This window comes from Rhineura floridana, chromosome 9 (genome assembly GCF_030035675.1).
Source record: "Rhineura floridana isolate rRhiFlo1 chromosome 9, rRhiFlo1.hap2, whole genome shotgun sequence".
Classification (NCBI taxonomy): domain Eukaryota; kingdom Metazoa; phylum Chordata; class Lepidosauria; order Squamata; family Rhineuridae; genus Rhineura; species Rhineura floridana.
The window spans coordinates 69,817,351-69,835,937 of NC_084488.1; the positions used below are offsets into that span (position 1 = coordinate 69,817,351).

At 42.4% G+C, this 18,587-nt stretch overlaps 1 protein-coding gene across 1 annotated transcript; it reads right to left on the bottom strand.

Moving 5' to 3' along the window:
• Window positions 1–360: 360 nt before the first annotated feature.
• LOC133363664 (septin-2-like) lies at window positions 361–14,335 on the bottom strand. Its single transcript, XM_061582938.1, has 3 exons — window positions 14,173–14,335; window positions 13,822–14,121; window positions 361–422 (listed from the first exon to the last, which is right to left on the bottom strand). The coding sequence occupies exons 1-3, from the start codon at window positions 14,303–14,305 to the stop codon at window positions 361–363; spliced, it is 495 nt and encodes a 164-aa protein (XP_061438922.1). The 5' UTR covers window positions 14,306–14,335.
• Between the last annotated feature and the right edge of the window lie 4,252 nt (window positions 14,336–18,587).

Below are 18,587 nucleotides of genomic sequence, written 5' to 3' on the forward strand. Positions count from 1 at the left end.
GCCGGCTCTGAATCAGACTGCTTGGGTTCTGGGGAGAGATGACGGTCAGCAAGTGCAAGTTCCTTGGCAAGAGATTGTGAGGAAGGGTCTCCTTTCAGTTCATAAATGTCATTTACATGATCTAGAGAGCAATCCAGAATCGGAGGGGGTAGGCAAGATGGAGTCTGCGATTCCTCTATAGGGAGGTGAGTATCCAGTGTCGTGGGAGGAAAGAATTGAGTAATCTTCAGTTGCTGGTCGAGCTGGAGCACTTCATCTGACTGGGGGTTCCCCTCTAGTTCTTTACACTTTTTCCTTGTTAAAACCATTTCACAAAAGCAGCAGGGAGGGTATGCTGTTAAAAAAGTGATAGGGGAAGTTTCAAGCGTTGGGCTTCTGCTTCTGCTTGTAGTAGTATGAAAACTCTGGCAGCTCCCCAGACGCTGTGATTAAGGATGGCAGATTTACACCCTTATGAAGATAAGAAGCTGACTAGCAAGCACAAATTCCAAAAGGGAAAAGCCGAGGGAATAGCCAAATGAGTGGGTTTCCAGCAGGCTAGTTAGTATTATGGCCCTTGTTCGAACAATTAAAACAAACAATTAGGAGAACAGTAAACGGACTGCATACCTGCCGCCATCTTGTCCCGCCCCCCTCTGATGTTCATCTTCTGCAGTTCAAAAATTAAACAAATGCATGGCTGATTTTTAATTAATTTAAGAAAATTAACATTAAAGTCTATGATAGTGCAGGCATGCTCAGTAAGAATCAACTCAGTGTTATAAAAGCCAGACGAACAGCTGTATAGTTTGGCTAATCAGGAGGCCACACCCACGCCAGACATTTTTTCCACTTTAAACAGTCATGGCTTCCCCCAAATAACCTGGGAAGTGTAGTGTGTGAAGGGTGCTGAGAGTTGTTAGGAAACTCCTTTTGCCCTAGCAGAGCTCCAGTCGCCAGAGTGGTTTAACAGTCAGCACCTTTTCTGGAGGTTGTAGCTCTGTGAGGAGAATAGGGCTTCTCCTGACAACTCTCAGCATCCTTCACAAACTACACTACCCAGGATTCTTTGGGAGAAGCCATGACTGTTTAAGGTGGAATAGATGTCTGGTGTGGATGTGACCAGGGACAGCTTTGGTTTAAATTTGGGTGGGAGACTACATGTGTCTGCTGTACAATAAAAGTAATGATACTGTAAACGATGTTTTCCTTTTGGCAAGGAAAGGGGCTTTCCCTCTGCCCAGTGCCCACCCACCCACCCACCCAATCTCTTCCTCTTCTTCCCCCTCCTTTCCCCCTCCCCCCTCCCCCCTCCCTGCCCCTTTCCCAGGTCAGTTTCACCTATCCTAAGCATGATTGCACAGGAGTAAATTCTACTGAACTCAATAAGCATGCAAATAATCAAACCAAACCTACCCTCCTCTTCCTCCCTATCCCCTCCTTTCCTTCTGCCTTCTGTCATATGATGGTGAAGATAGCCTTTTTTGTTTCAAACTGGAGGTTATGCTCTATTTCTATTTTGGGTGCATTAACAGTTGAATCTGCAACTGCAGTCTGATGTAAAATCAGGCGGATTACAATATGTTGCTACTTAAGCAATGACTCTAGCTGTTGAAAAAAAAATTGGCCTGCCCAAGATGCATGTTTTCAGCCTGCTATGCTTAAACTACTCCACTTAAGGAAAGGTGGGCATGGTCAATTAAAATTATAGAGCACACCTAGAATTTTGCTAGAATATATTTCACCTCCCACTGTTTTATCTTGTGCAAACTGAGACACTCCACATGTCCATTGGAAACTATTCTGCAGAACAGTCAGTGCCATTATTCCACAATTGTTTCTGGAGCTTTTTTTTTTAGCGTTGCAGAGTGTTCCTTTACTTTACATTTTCACAGAAACAGAAGCAAAAGAAAATGATTTACTATAGGAAACTTCACTAAAATTGCAAAGTATATCAAACATATTTAAAATGACTGTCTGAACTATATCAACTGTCTTAATATTGTTCCTCCCTGCTAAAAACAAGATCAGCACAGCACATGTCTTGTTTCTGTTCTTTGGGCTGATTGTAGGTGTTACCACCACTCACCATATGCTCAGAGGCACATGTTACCAAATTATTCCAAGCTGCACAGGAAGTGGATTGAATTGTGAAAGACCAACCCAAATTGTGTTTGCATTTTGACCAATTTGTAGGGCAGTACAATATCTCAGAGACGAGGTCTGGTCTCCTGCTCCCGTGGTGCATTCACTATAGGTGCCCAATTTCCCTGCTTTTTAAAGTTTGATAGAAATATGTGTTGGCTATAGATACGTTCTTAAATCGCAAGGGTTTTTTTTGCCTATCAGTGAATTATATTTGAAGATATTTGCATACTTCTAACATCTCAGTAAGAGAGAGAGAGAGAGAGAGTGTTTAAAAGAAGGAAGTACAACAACAGCTAGGGTGCTTTCAGACTGGGCAGGCGGGGGGGAGGGCCCCTAAATTTTTTAAATGAGTTGCTGAGATATTGTGAAGGGATATTGGCAACAGGCTTTTTAAAAATAACTTAGCTGTTTCCCCCTGGAAAATATACATCTGGAGAAATGGGGGGGGGGGAATATGGGATGGCTTTTTGATGCCAACAATGTCATGTGAATGTTGCAAAAAACTTGCATACATAAAGAGCATCCATCTCATAATAGACACCCATCTAGAAACACCGTAACTCAAAGCACTTTCTTATTGTCAGAAGGAAAGACCAGCTTTAACATTTTATTTTTCATTCTTGATTAGTGCAGCACAGTAAAGCCAAAATTTATTTTTTTTACAAAAAGAACAAGAAAAAGAAAAAAGCAATGGTGGACTTTAGTCTTTGCATTTTCAGAGCTATGATTGGTTCCCACTCTCTCTGGTTTTAGAAGAACCTATCAAGGCACATCCTTTTTAATTTGGCCTTTTAGATAACTTTTAGAAGTGCTGTTATTTGTAATGTTTTTAATTATGTTTTATTGTTGGTTTATGCTTTTAAGATGTTGCTGTTTTTATTGTTTTGATCTGTTGTACACCACCTTAGTAGCTTACAGAAAGGTGATATAAAATATTTAAAATGAATTAAATGAGTTTTTAAATTTCACTATTCTGTTCTAGCAAGACCCAGTATGGTGTAGTGGTTAGAATGTTGTACTACGATCTGGGAGACCAGGGTTCGAATCCCCACACAGCCATAAAGCTCACTGGGTGACCTTGGGCCAGTCACTGCCTTTCATCCTCAGAAGAAGGCAATGGTAAAACCACCTCTGAATGCCGTTTACCATGAAAACCCTATTCATAGGGTCAACATAAGTCAGGATTGACTTGAAAGCGGTCCATTTCCATTTTCATTCTGTTCTAACCTTGCTGCCTCATGTACGTTGATGTACTCACAAAGCATGTTATCAAGTGGCTTCTCATGGGAGCCAATCAGAACTCTTATTTCTACTCCCACCTCCATGCCACTGCTATGCCACTGTTCTACTAGGTACTGTCCATTCAGTCAGGCAAAGTTATTGAGGTTCTTTCAGATAAAACCATCTGGCAGCCCACTTAGGAATATAGGAAGCTGCCTTATACCGAGTCAAACCTAGGTCCATCAAGCTCAGTATTATTGACACTGACTGACAGCAACTCTGCAGGATTTGAGGAGTCACTTCCAGCCCTCCCTGGAGATGCTGGGGACTGAACCTGAGACCTTCTACATGCAAAACAAATGTTCTGCCATTGAGCTATGGCCCTCTGCTCAAGCCACTGGTGCACAGACTATTCTCAGCTGAATATGTGCCCCTGTTATGGGGAGGAGCTGCCTGACTGATTGTTCCATGTCAGCCCCCAAAGACCTTGCTATGTTGGAATGCAGGGATTGCCACACGTTTTGGGCCCATTTGCAAACCAGAGAAACTGTCATGGGCACCACACACACATCACAACCAAACATACATTGCAATCTGTTGTACTGGTACAATGGAATGATTCTTTGAAGCCTAATTTCAGTGGGATGGGAATGGAAGGGGGAGGACACCCTGTGGGCAGCAGGGAAGGCCTCTGCAGGTGCATGCTTCTTTGCGGGCATCACATTGGTAACCCCTGTTGTAACATGCAGGTTATTGGCTCATCAGAGACACAGCATGGGTTGGGAGAGGGTGGCTTTGCTTGACAGAGAATCCCCTCCACAATCTGCTCTGCACATGTGTGTGAGGTGTGAAAGGAGCAGTACTGGGGCCTAAAGCTTTAGTTGACCAATCTGCTGATGAAATCCCTTAAAGCATACAGCCCTTGTTTTAATAAAAGTTTAAAGGGGGCTTCAAGATATATGATTTATTATAATGGGAGGCAGAGGAATCTTCATTCCCTCATGGGCAATTTCCAAGGTCTCCATGCTGGGGGCGGGGTGCAGAGACAGAAGTAGAGAGGGAGCAACAGATGTGATTCCTACCTTTGTACAGTAGGCTACATTACAGCTATGCAAATGTCAGATCCATCCATCCATCCATCCATCCATCCATCCATCCATCCATCCAAGCAAGCAAGATGCATTATCACAATTCAAGGCCAGTGAGGGGTGTGACCTGAGTAGAAGGGGCATCACCTGGGGAGGGGCATGAGGGAATTTTGAGGGTCAGAGAGACAGTTCTCCAGGGCAGCAATCCTCAGCTGGAGAGATAGATGTATCTTGCTGTAGCTTTATCATATCCAGAGTTTTAACTTTCAGGATTTAAAGTACAAATGCAGATGTTTGGGGATGTGAGAGAAATGTGATGGAAGATCTGCTAATGGTGGAGAAGAACTTAATGTCTATCAAAGACCTCTCTGGAAACACTGTTAATAGTAATTTAATGGAAAACAACAGAATCCTTTAGAAGCTTTGCCTTCCATTTTGCATTATGGGCTGTTAAGAAATAGTTTATGTGGACATTATTGACTGAAAGTCCGCTTTAACCAAGTTTAGTCCTATAGCCTCTTCTGTTACAATAAAACAAATGTAACCAAATAATGTTTCATTTATTAGAATTTCCAAAAGTCTGCAGCTTAAGTAAATTCACTAATAGGCGAAAAACCTTGCCTTTTAAAACATACCTATAGCCCACAGATATTTCTATCAAACTTTAAAAAGCAGGGAAATTGGGCAGCTATAGTGAATGCACCAGGGGAGCAGGAGACCTGACCTCCTCTCTGAGATATTGGACTGCCCTACAAATTTGTCAGAATGCAAACACAATTTGGGTTGGTCTTTCACAGTCCAATCCACTTGCTTGGTAGCTTGCAAGAATTTGGTAACATGTGCCTCTGAGCATATGGTGAGTGGTGGCAACACCTGCCATCTCCAAAGATAGAGAATTATATTTGTGTATGTCTGTTGGTGTTCTTCTTACTTTGCTTCTTTCCTGTGTTACAAATGTTTCTACAGAGAATCTAAACTAGAAAATTTTATTTCTCTCATTATTCATCCAGAAATCTGTTTCAAAATTATTTTATTAATTTCAAAGCCTTTTTATTTGTCAATGTCATATGATGGTGCAGACAGCCTTTTGTGTTTAAAATTGGAGGTTATGTTCTATTTCTATTTTGGACCTAGACCTGGGAGACCAGGGTTCGAATCCCCACATCGCCATGAAGCTCACTGGGTGACCTTGGGCCAGTCAATGCCTCTCAGTCTCATGAAAACCCTATTCATAGGGTCACCATAAGTCAGAATTGACTTGAAGGCAGTACACACACACACCAGTTGAATCTGAAACTGCAGTTTGATGTAAAATTAGACTGATTACAATATGTTGCTACTTCAGCAGTAACTCTCAGCTGTGGGAAAAAAGAGGATGCATGTTTTCAGCCTGCTATGTTTAAACCACTTCATTTAAGGCAAGGTGGGCAAGGTCAATTAAAAACATAGAGCACACGTAGAATTTTGCTAGAATATATTTCACCTCCCACTGTTTTATCTTGTGCAAATTGAGACACTCCTGAGGTCCACTGGATACTATTCTGCAGAAGTCAGTGCCATTATTCCACAATTGTTTGGAGGGTTTTTTAGTGCAAATTTTGCTCTATTTCACATATTCACAGAAATAGAAACAAAAGAAAATGATTTCCTATAGGAAACTTCACTAAAATTGCAAAGTAAATCAGACATATTTGAAGTGACCATCTGAACTATATCAACTGTCTTAATAATGTTGATTCCTCCCTGCTAAAACAAGATCAGCACAGCACATGTCTTCTTTCTATTATTTGGGCTGATTGCAAGTGTTGCCACCACTCACCATATGCTCAGAGGCACATGTTACCAAATTCTTGCAAGCTGCCCAGCAAGTGGATTGGACTGTGAAAGACCAACCCAAATTGTGTTTGCATTCTGACAAATTTGTAGGGCAGTCCAATATCTCAGAGAGGAGGTCAGGTCTCCTGCTCCCCTGGTGCATTCACTATAGCTGCCCAATTTCCCTGCTTTTTAAAGTTTGATAGAAATATCTGTGGGCTATAGGTATGTTTTACACTGCAAGGTTTTTTGTCTATTAGTGAATTTCCCTGCTTTTTAATCTGGGAGGTAAGAAATGGGATCCTGTCCAAGTTTGCTGAGAATAGATTGATCATTTGCATGCTTATTGAGTTCAGTGGGATTTACTCCCCTGCAATCATGCTTAGGATAGGTGAAACTGACCACAGGGGATGAGGGGAGAAAACACAGAGGGGAGGACTGGGATGGGAGCAGGCAGGACGGGGAGGGAAGAAGGACAGGTTTGATCATTTGCATGTTTATTGAATTCAGTGTGATTTACTGCTGTGCAATCATGCTTAGGATAGGTAAAACTGACCAGGGGGGAGGAAGGAAGGGCTGGAGTGGGCAGAGGAGGAGGAAGAAGGAAGAGGGGAGGGGAGGAGGAAGGTAGGGAAGAGGGGAAGGAGGGAAAAAAGCAGGTCTGATCATTTCCATGCTTATTGAGTTCAATGGGATTTACTCCTATGCAATCATGGTTAGGATAGGAAAAACTGACCCTGGGGGAGGAGGAAGGGGAGGGGGAAGGACCATATTGGAAGGGGCAAAGGAAGGGGGAGGGGAGGGCAGGTTTGATCATTTGCAGGCTTATAGAGTTCAATGGTATTTACTTCCGTGCAATCATGCTTAAGATAGGTAAAACTGACCATGAGGAGGAGGAAGGGGAGGGGGAGGAGGGGGGAGGGGGAGGAGGGGATTAGAAGGGGTTGGGGATGGGGAGGGAGGGGCAAAGGAAGGGGGAGGGAAGAGGCAAGAAGGAGGGAATAGGAGGGAGGAGAAAGGATGGTGGGTTTGATTGTTTGCATTCTTTTTGAGTTCAATGGGATTTATTTCTGTGCAATCATGTTTGAAAATGGAAATGGACTGCCTTCAAGTCAATCATGACTTATGTTGACCCTATGAATAGGATTTTCATGGTAAACGGTATTCAGAGGTGGTTTACCATTGCCTTCCTCTGAGGCTGAGAGGCAGTGGCTGGCCCAAGGTCGCCCAGTGAGCTTCATGGCTGTGTGGGTATTTGAACCCTGGTCTCATAGGTCGTAGTCCAACAATGACCTGGGAGAGGGGCAGGGGAAGGGGAGGCGATTGGGTGGGTGGGCACTGGGCAGAAGGGAAGCCCCTTTCCTTTATTTATTTATTTATTATTTGATTTATATCCCGCCCTTCCTCCCAGCAGTAGCCCAGGGCGGCAAACAGAAATGATAAAAACACTTTAAAACATCATAAAAAGACCTTAAAATACATTAAAACAAAACAACGTTAAAAACATTTTTTTAAAAGCTTTAAAAACATCTTTTTTTTAAAAAAGGGTTTAAAACATTATTAAAGAAAACATATTAAAAGCAATTCTAACACAGACGCAGACTGGGATAGGTCTCAACTTAAAAGGCTTGTAAAAAGAGGAAAAGTCTTCAAAAGATGACAGAAAGATAGCAGAGAGCAAAAGGAAAACATTGTGAACAGTATTATTGCTTTTCAGCCTTTTCCCCACCTTTTTATTCTACAGCAGGCACATGTAGCCTCCCACCCAAATTTCAACCAAAGCTGTCCCTGGCCACATCCACACCAGGCCTTTATTTCACTTTGGACAGTCATGGCTTCTCTCAAAGAATCCTGGGAAGTGTAGTTAGTGAAGGGTGCTGAGAGTTGCTAGGAGATGCCTTGTTCCCCTCACAGACCTTCACTCAGAGTGGCTGACTGTTAAACCAATCTGGCCACTGAAGCTCTGTCAGTGGAATAGCAGTCTCCTCTCAGCACCCTTCACAAACTACACTTCCCAGGATTCTCTGAGGGAAGCCATGACTGTCTCAAGTGAAATCAAAGTCTGGTGTGGGTGTGACCCCCTGATTAGGCAAGCCCAGAAGCTGTGAGGCTTTTAGAACACTGACAGTTGGTTCTTACTGAGCATGACCCACGTTATCATAGGCTTCCAGCCAAAATTTCTTAAATTAATTAAAAATCAGCCAGGCATTTTTTAAACTTTTAAACTGCAGAAGATGAAGGTCAGAGTATGGGGCAAGCTCAGTATTAGGATTACAGGTACTCTGTGAACATGGCTGATTTTTAATGAATTTCAACAGATTATGAGAACTCTCAGAGAAAAAAGTCCAAAAGGTCTCTTGAGTTCCCCCCCTCTTTTTAGACTTTGAACTCTCAATTCTGTCTGACCGTTTTGTGTATCGCCATGAAAATTGAGAGGGTTGTTAAGCAAGCGTTTCTGAGTTCACGACTATACGTTTTGTAAGGTTTTGTTTTGAAATGAGCTTATGGGAAGAATCAGAATGGCATGAGGGGTGTTTTCAATTTAACATTGCGGAATGTGAAAAATCCACGCTAGCTATAGTATACAGCCACTCTCGTGGCTGTATAATAAATGTCTAAGCACCTATGCTTATGCACATTACAACACAGAATTATTGCCTGGCAGTCATCCTACCAAATGGCAGTAACATTTCAGTAGAGAATAGGGAAGGGGAGGGGAACCTGAATTTGTTTTCACCCACTAACTGTTGCAAGACAGAACCGCATGAAACAGAATTTAAAAATATATACCTCTCAATCAGCTGCATGCATCTCTCTGTATGTGTTTATTAACAACAAGCTCTAAATCTGATTCAGTCTTTTTGTTAAATCTGTATGTGTGGAGATAATACTTTCTGTCAGTGATTAAGGAGAGGTGGTGTTTCCAGAGACAACAAAAAGTCTTGTGGCACATTAAAGACTAAAAACTCATGTTGTGGCACCTTAAAGTCATAACCTATCTGCCCTGGTGGATAGCATGAGAGGTCAGGATGAAACACAGATTTTTCTCAGCCAGTAAAGGGCACCATTGGTGCTCCACTGTGGCCCAGGCAGTAAGCTCCAACTGGTGGTTCTTCCACTTAGCAATAGGGTGTGGAAACCCCTGAAATTGAGCATTTTGGCTGGATCCAAAGCCCTGAGACTCCCTTGAGGGCTTCATCACAGGTTTCTCAGTTATGCCAGTCTTGAGGTGGTGTAGCAAAAACAAAGACACCTCCCCCGTGACCTTCCACCCTGTCCAACAAAAGCCAACAAAGCTTTGCGTGGAACCACTACTCCACATTTCCTCATTAGGATCTGTAACATAAGCCCTCTTTATACATTACTCAAGTGTAGATGGCAAGCATGGCGAAATGGACATCAGGGCTGTGCATTTAGCTCTGCCCCTTTCAGCTATGCTGGTTTTCCTGTCCCGTCCCCCCCTTTGACATCACCATATTCAGGATGTCTGTAGTGGGGAACTTTTTGTGTCCACGAAGCCTCTCCACATGATTTAGAACTCTTGCTATTTAGGGCTATAATTCTTACAGGGGACTTCCACGTGTAAAGAAGTCTCCCTGCGGAAGGCATTATCCTGAACATGAGAATGGCAAAGGTGGGGGCAAGAGGGCAGCACAGCTTTGGGGGCGAGGACATATGTATGGCCCCTGAGCCCTTGTTCATTATGCTTAAACTTTACACATGAGTAATGTGCAAAGAGGAATAAATTTATTATGGCATACATATTTGTTAGTCAATATTTTGCAGTAACAAACTGCTACAGCTACCCTCTCTGGAAGTCATTTTCAAATAATCGTATCAAATTTATGAATGATTCCACACTTTTGAATTGATAATATACGGCTTGGGATCAGGATGCCTAAACGATCAACTCACCCCTATGTACCTAATTGAACACTGAGCTCTGCAGGAGAGGGCCTTCCTCATAAGAACATAAGAGCCTGCTGGATCAGGCCAGTAGCCCAACTAGTCCAGCATCCTGTTCTCACAGTGGCCATCCAGATGCCCATGGGGAGCCTGTAAGCAGGATTTTGAGTGCAATAACACTCTCCCCTCCTAAGGTTCCCAGTAACTGGTATTCAGAAGTATACTATCTGATGGGAGAGGTAATGGATGGTATCCTCCAGTCCACTGAAGAACTCTATAAAAGAGATGCAAGGATGACAGTTTAATTCACGGAGGAACCATACAATTAAGAACCAGAAGTTTTAGAAAGTGAGGTGAAAGCTGCTCTTAAAATACTTGGAAGAAACAAATCACCAGAAACAAATGGCATACCCATAGAGTTGCTACAAGTGACTGAGATTGAATCTGTCCAAATTTTGACAAAAATTTGTCAACAAATATGGAAAACTAAACAATGGCCCACAGACTGGAAGTATTCAATATGCATTCCAATTCCAAAGAAAGGGGATCCCAGGGAATGCAGTAATTATCAAACTATTGCCTTAATATCCCATGCAAGTAAAGTAATGCTCAAGATTCTACAACAAAGGCTCCTACCATATATGAAGTGAGAAATGCCAGATGTCCAAGCTGGATTTAGAAGGGAAGAGGTATTAGAGATCATATCGCAAACATACGTTGAATGGAACGGAGCATGGAATTTCAGAAGAAAACCACCCTGTCCTTTAGATTACAGCAAATCCTTTGATTGTGTAGATCATGAAAAACTATGGAATGCTTTAAAAGCTTTAAAAGAAATGGGGATACCACAGCATCTAATTGTTCTGATGTGCAACCTATAGCCTGGACAAGAGGCTACTGTAATTGGTTTCCCATCAGAAAGAGCGTGAGACAGTGTGAGACATTTTATCACTCTATCTGTTTAATCTACATGCAGAACATTTCATATGGAAAGCGGGATTGGACCAAGATGAAGGGGGTGTGAAAACTGGAGGGAGAAATATCAATAATTTAAGATATGCAGATTATACCATAGTGCTAGCAGAAACCAGTAATTATTTGAAATATGAATGCTGATGAAAGTTAAAGAGGAAAGCTCAAAAGCAGGACTACAGCTGAATGTCAAAAAGACTAGTGATAACAAGATTTATGTAACTTTGAAATTGACAATGAGGACATTGAACTTGTCAAGGATTATCAATACCTTGGCACAGTCATTAACCAAAATGGAGACAATAGTCAAGAAATCAGAAGAAGGCTAGAACTGGGGAGGGCAGCTGTGAGAGACCTAGGAAAGGTCCTCAAATGCAAAGATGTATCACTGAATGCTAAAGTCAGGATCATTCAGACCATGGTATTTCCAATCTCTATGTATGGATGTGAAAGTTGGACAGTGAAAAAAGTGGATAAGAGAAAAATCAACTCCTTTGAAATGTGGTGTTGGAGGACAGAATGTGCATACCATCGATTGTGAAAAAAACAAATAATTGAGTGTTAGAACAAATTAAATCAGAACTATCACTAGAAGGTAAAATGATAAAACTGAGGTTATCATACTTTGGAAACTTAATGAAAATACATTATTCACTAGAAAAGACAATAATGGTGGGAAAAACAGAAGGGAGTAGAAAAAGAGGAAGGCCAAACAGAACATGGATTAATTCCATAAAGGAAGCCACAGACCTGAATTTACAAGATCTGAACAGGGTGGTTTATAACAGATCCTATTGGAGGTAACTGATTCACAGGGTCAGCACAAGTCGTAATCGACTTGAAGGCACATAACACACACACACCATCTCCTCAGGAGGTCCATTATATAGGAATCAGGTATTCAGTATGGCGACACCTACCATTTGGAACTCCCTCCCATTACGTATCAGACAGACACTGTCTCTTATCGTCTTCTCAACACCCATTGAAGTCCTTCCTCATTCAACAACCCTTTTAAGTGGAGATGTTATCCCAGTCTGTATCTGTATTGAATCTGTGTTTTAAACTGTTTTGACATATGACATTGTTTGAATTGTTTTTATATATGACACTGTTTTATTTATTTGTTTTACTTTTTAAAAAACTATACTGATATAGATATATATATATATGGCATGTATACATTATTAAATGTATACAATTTATACATTTTACAAAAGCTTACTAATAGAATCATAGAATCATAGAATAGTACAGTTGGAAGGGGCCTATAAGGCCATCAAGTCCAACCCCCTGCTCAATGCAGCAATCCAAATCAAAGCATTCCCAACAGACGGCTGTCCAGCTGCCTCTTGAATGCCTCCAGTGTCAGAGAGCCCACTACCTCTCTAGGTAATTGGTTCCACTGTCGTATGGCTCTAACAGTTAGGAAGTTTTTCCTGATGTTCAACTGAAATGTAGCTTCCTGCAACTTGAGCCCATTATTCCGTGGGATGATTGAGAAGAGATCCCGGCCCTCCTGTGTGTGACAACTTTTCATATACTTGAAGAGTGCTATCATATCTCCCCTCAGTCTTCTCTTCTCCAGGCTAAACATGCCCAGTTCTTTCAGTCTCTCCTCATAGAGCTTTGTTTCCAGTCCCCTGATCATCCTTGTTGCCCTCCTCTGAACTTGTTTCAGTTTATCTGTATTCTTCTTGAAGTGTGGAGACCAGAACTGGATGCAGTACTCAAGAGGAGGCCTAACCAATGCTGAATAGAGGGGAACTAATACTTCACACAATTTGGAAACTATACTTCTGTTAATGCAGCCTAATATAGCATTTGCCTTCTTTGCAGCCACATCACGCTGTTGGCTCATATTCAGCTTGTGATCAATGACAAGTCCAAGATCCTTCTCACATGTCGTATGGCTGAGCCAAGTATCCCCCATCTTATAACTGTGCATTTGGTTTCTTTTTCCTAAGTGTAGAACTTTGCATTTATCCCTGTTGAAATTCGTTCTGTTGTTTTCAGCCCAGTGCTCCAGCCTATCAAGGTCCCTTTGAATTTTGTTTCTGTCTTCCATGGTATTAGCTGTGCTCCCCAATCTTATATAATCTGCAAATTTGATAAGCATGCTCCGTACCTCCTCATCCAAGTCGTTAATAAAAATGTTGAAAAGCACTGGGCCCAGGACCAAACCCTGTGGTACCCCACTCGTACTTATTTATTTATTTATTTATTTATTTATTTATTTATTTATTTCATTAAGCTTATAGACCACCCCATAGCTGAAGCTCTCTGGGCGGTTCACAAGACAAGAAATAGCAACGTACAAGACATGTATCAATATAAAACATATGAAAAAGTTAAAAATTATTAAAAATTAAAACAATGTCAGCGTATACTAAACATAATTAATTTAAAAGCCTGGGTGAAAAGAAAAGTTTTAACCTGGCACCGAAAAGATATTAACGATGGCTCCAGGCGTATTTCCTCTGGGAGATCATTCCACAGTTCGGGGGCCACCACAGAAAAGGCCCTTTTCCGCGTTGCCATCCTCCGAGCTTCCCTATGAGTAGGAACTCGAAGGAGGGTCTTTGATGATGAACGTAGTGTACGGGCAGGTTCATAACGGGGGAGGCGCGTTCCAATAGGTATTGTGGTCCTATGCCGTGTAAGGAAATAGGTCAAAACCAGCACTTTGAACCGGGCCCATGGCCAAACGGTGAAATGAAATAGAAGCAGCAGTGAACTCTATTATCTATAATATGCCGTCTGTTCAAACCACTCTCATCATGAAGATAGCGCTCAAACTGCTCATCAATATAGGATATAATGGTCCTGAAACAATCTCGACAATTGATGGCATCACCATAACCTGGTGTATCTACCACGGTTAGACAGAGCTTTACACCCCTTTCCTCAATTTCAACTGTTGAAGCTTCAATCTGTACAGTCCTTTCAATTTTCTCAGCTGCTCCTGGGATTATTCTTTCTGGATATAGATCTGTTAAGAACAGACTGTTTATTAGAGTAGATTTTCCCAAGCCAGATTCACCAACCACCATAAGGGTGAACTCAAAGCCTTTTTTCACAGACTTCCGATGAACCTGGTTTGGAAGGTTTGCAAATCCAACATAACCAGGCGTTTCTGGATTTGTAAATTTTTCAGCAGGTTGTTGCTTGGACATGTTTGTGGAGGTTCAGAATCTGATAGCCGCCGCCGCAATCTTTGAACCCGCCCAGTTTGAGAAGGAACTATTGATAAGCACTCTTTGAGTATGATCCTGGAGTCAACTATGGATCTACCTGATTGTTGTTCCCTCCAGCCCACATTTAGCTAGCTTGCTAATCAGAATATCATGGGGCACTTGGTCAAAAGCTTTGCTGAAGTCGAGATATATTATGTCCACAGCATTCCCACAGTCTTCAAGGGAGGTTACCCGATCAAAAATGAAATGAGATTAGTTTGGCAGGATTTGTTCTTCATAAATCTATGTTGGCTCCTAGTAATCACTGCATTGCTTTCAAGGTGCTTACAAATTGACTGCTTTATAATCTGCTCCAGAGTTTTTCCAGGGATTGATGTTAGGCTGACTAGTCTATAGTTCCCCGGTTCCTCCTTCTTGACCTTATTGAAGATGGGGACAACATTAACTCTCCTCCAGTCATCGGGCACTTCACCAGTCCTCCATGATTTTGCAAAGATAATAGACAAAAGATAATACAAAATAAAGTATAAAATTTAAAAAATAATATTAAGTATAACACTGTAATATAGGCAGATTTGTACCAAAAATAAAAAATAATGATTTTTAATTTTAAAAACACATTGAATTTATATGTGACATTGTTTTATATATGTGTTGATGTATTTACTGTTAAAATGCCTTGAAAATTTTCATAGGAAACAATTCATACATGAAATAAGATTGAAATAAATAATATTGCAGTCAGAATAGTACATAAAACCCTGCGTTGCAGCTTCCATGTCAGATATATGCTGTTTTTGCCATGCATCTGCCTGAATGCAAATTTGACACCTTGTAAGCTGAACCAGAGCCAGCTTGAGATGTTTTGCTGCCAGAGGCAAAGTACAAGATAATGCTGCCTCCGTAATCCACCAACAGAAGTCAACTGGATTGGTAGCTGAATCTTAGGGTAGAGACATGCTTATTGTTCTGAATCCAGTGTATCCCCACCTCTCTTTTCTGAAAATGGAGACACATGACGCTAATCAAACTCCGCCCCTTTTTATTTGAAAACCTGGTCAGATCAGCTCGAGTGCATTTTTTTTAAAAAAAAAATCAGCTTCACAGAGATTTCCCAACTGACTAGTAGATCAACCCCTTGCCCCTCCTGGCGTGGCCAATGGAAATGCTTTGCTGTAGGCTCAGGCAGAGGCAGTGATTGGCCCAACACTTTGCTGTGAGCAGTCCTGAAATATATGAAGTCAGCAGTGAGGAATGCAGGTCTGTCCAGCTGAGGGCACAGTCGCTTCAAAACACAGCCAGAAAAAACATTCTCGCTGCTTTTGAAGCAACTAGTGTGCCCACAGCCTTAGTTCAACAGCAGCAATGGAATGGCAAGCATTCTTCCACCACACCTGACATCTACAGGCCACATGGTGCATACATCTCTTTCCTCCAGCACCTTGCCATCACCCAGCATATGCATCCTGAGGTGACTGCCTCACTCTCCCTAATAACAGGGCCAGCCCTAACCTGAGCCAAGCCCATCTGAGCTGTGATACAGTTCTAAGCACTTGACATGCTCCCCCAAAATCTTTGTCATTTGCTAAAATATTGCCTTGGATTTCACTAAAGTTGTGATATGGGATTGTGAGACTCTAAACCACAAGGAGTCGATTTGAACAAGAGATCATCACATATCACCAACACCGCAAGTTGAACTACAGTGAGAAAGTGCTTCTGAGCCTCTCCCCTTTACCATTAAATAGCCACTGGTAACATCCCACATTTGAGGGACGAGCTTGCATAACAAAAATGATATAAATCTAATAAATAAATAAATAAATAAATAAATAACCAAATGGTAGTGGAAGAACATTAAGTATTGTTATGGGTCTGGGGTTGAGAGGGATGATTTCTATGAGTCCTTTTCCAGCCTCTGATTTGGAATCCTGCACCTGGAGGTGAGAAATCTGCTCTGGTGGCCAGATGAATCCCCTTTGTTAGTCTAATAGAGTGGCCAGGTGAGTTAATTGGCCTATCAAGTGCCCATTAACTGGCGAATTAGCCAGGGAGATCCTACTGTTATTGAAACTCTTCAGGAGAGCCCTCCCCCCACTTCCTGAGGCCAAGGAAAGGCTTGTGTTTTCAATTGAGTCGAAGGAAATGCAGGGAACTGGAGGCAGGCAGAGGGGCTGGCTCTCTGCACCATGTCTTTAAGGTGCCTCCTGTAAGCCTGATGGAAAAGAAAGATTTATTGGACTGCTGATGCTTTGAACCCCTCCATCTTAAGCTCAGGTTGGAATGCATGTAAACAGGGCTGGTTCTAAAGGGCGATCAGGTAGGGCACTGGCCCAAGGGCCCCTGGAGCTACAGAGGCCCCTGAGCTGCCTGCCACCCCCTGCTTAACCTACCTTTCTCTCTGCTGTTTTTTGCAGTGCGCTCAGGGTTGCCATCAATCAAGATGGCGGCCAAGGTTTCTGTAAGGGGCTGAAGACTCTGCTGCTATCTTGGCTGATGGCAGCAGTGCAAGGTGTGCGTGCCATCAACCAAGATGGTGGCAGAGGCTTCAGCCCCTTACGGAAACCTCGGCCGCCATCTTGATTGATGGCAACCCTGTGCGGGCAGTGCGCGCAGCCGCAAAAAACAGCACAGGAAGGTAGGTGAAGCTGGGGGATAGTGGGGGGATGGCGGGCGGCTCGGAAGCTCCTGTCCTGCGATCCACGCTCCTGCTGCAGATTGCGGAAGGGGATCGGAGGGGCCCGGGGCAGGCTGATACGCAAGGGCGCTGGCATGCCTGGAGCCAGCCCTGCACGTAAATAAATAAACTATATTTCATAAAGACACCACAGTCTCTGCTGAACTTCTTTCCAAGGAAACCAAACTCTGGGTAAGCGCAGGGACCCCTGGATATCTCTCACCGCTCAGAGATTGGGGTGGCACACAACAGTATATAATACCAAACTTCTGCATGTACTACAAAATACCTGTTGCCTTATTATGTGGCTCTGCTAAATAGTCATTTTCTTTCTGTCTTAATCGACTTAAAATATGGAGATTCTCTGCTCCCCTGGTGTTTTGCTACCTCCTGCTTAGGCTTTTGAAAGAATAACTGAAGCTCCAGAGCTCATACGCATTCTAATGGCCTGCTCATTTAATAACAGCATTGTGCACAAGAAGACTCAAGGAAAATAATTAACTCTGACAGTTCAATATTTTTTTGTTATTCAGGGATGATGCACTCTATCTTTCTTGGCTATTGCTTTGCTATGCTCTTACTCATAGGGCTTAGATGTATTCATAAGCATGTGCCTACCCAGGACTAGCCACTGACAGGCAAATGCGTCATGATCTGATACCATTGTGGGCAAATGCTTAAGGCTTCTATGACAAAAATTATTACTGCAGAATCTGAGACATAACAAGTCTAGGAAAATCTGTTCTCAAAGCACTGGGCCTGGCACTAGAGGTTGGTTCACAGATACATGAATCACAGTACCATGTTGTAACCATAGAGACAGGTAAAGGCTAGAGTGACACATAGCATGGTAAACTTCTGGTAAAACATTATACCTGCCACTGGAATTTTGCATTACAAGTTGGGGTGGAAAACTAGTTCACTTTTAACATGGAAGTGCCAATTTGGTCTGAGATGTGTGAATCTAGTCTTTGGTTACTTGCATATCTGAATGAGACATCACAGATAAAACACTACTGAGAATGCTGCCATATCATTTTACATCACCTCAAGGAAAAGCATAATTTATATTCACTAACAGACAAAAACATGTTACCAAATTCTTCCAAGCTGCACAGCAAGTGGATTGGACTGTGTTTGCATTTTTACCAATTTGTAGGGCAGTACAATATCTCAGAAAGGAGGTCAGGTCTCCTGCTCCCCTGGTGCATTCACTATAGCTGCCTGATTTCCCTGCTTTTTAAAGTTTGATAGAAATATCTGTGGGCTATAGGTACATTCTTAAACAGCAAGGTTTTTGCTTATTAGTTAATTTCTCTGCTTTTTAATCCAGGAGGTAAGACATGGGAACCTGAGCATGTTTGCTGAGAATGGATTGTTATTTGCATGTTTATTGAGTTCAGTGGGATTTACTCCCCTGAAATCATGCTTAGGATAGGTGAAACTGACCATGGGAGAGGGGGAGGGGAGTAGAAGGAAAGAGGAAGGAGGGAGAGGGGAGCAGAAGGAGGGGGAGTGGGAAGGAGGGGATTGGAAGGGGAGGGGGAAGGACAAAGGAAGGGGAAGGGAAGGGGCAAAAGAGAG

Bases quoted from the DNA above. Each gene is read 5' to 3' on its own strand.
- LOC133363664 (XM_061582938.1), bottom strand. From the start codon at position 14,305: ATGTCCAAGCAACAACCTGCTGAAAAATTTACAAATCCAGAAACGCCT. The intron at 14,122-14,172 runs GTGAATCTGGCT...TGTTCTTAACAG, and splicing joins GTTCACCCTTATGGTGGTTG to ATCTATATCCAGAAAGAATA. The intron at 423-13,821 runs GTTCAAAGTGCT...CCTTAATCACAG, and splicing joins ACCGTTTGGCCATGGGCCCG to CGTCTGGGGAGCTGCCAGAG.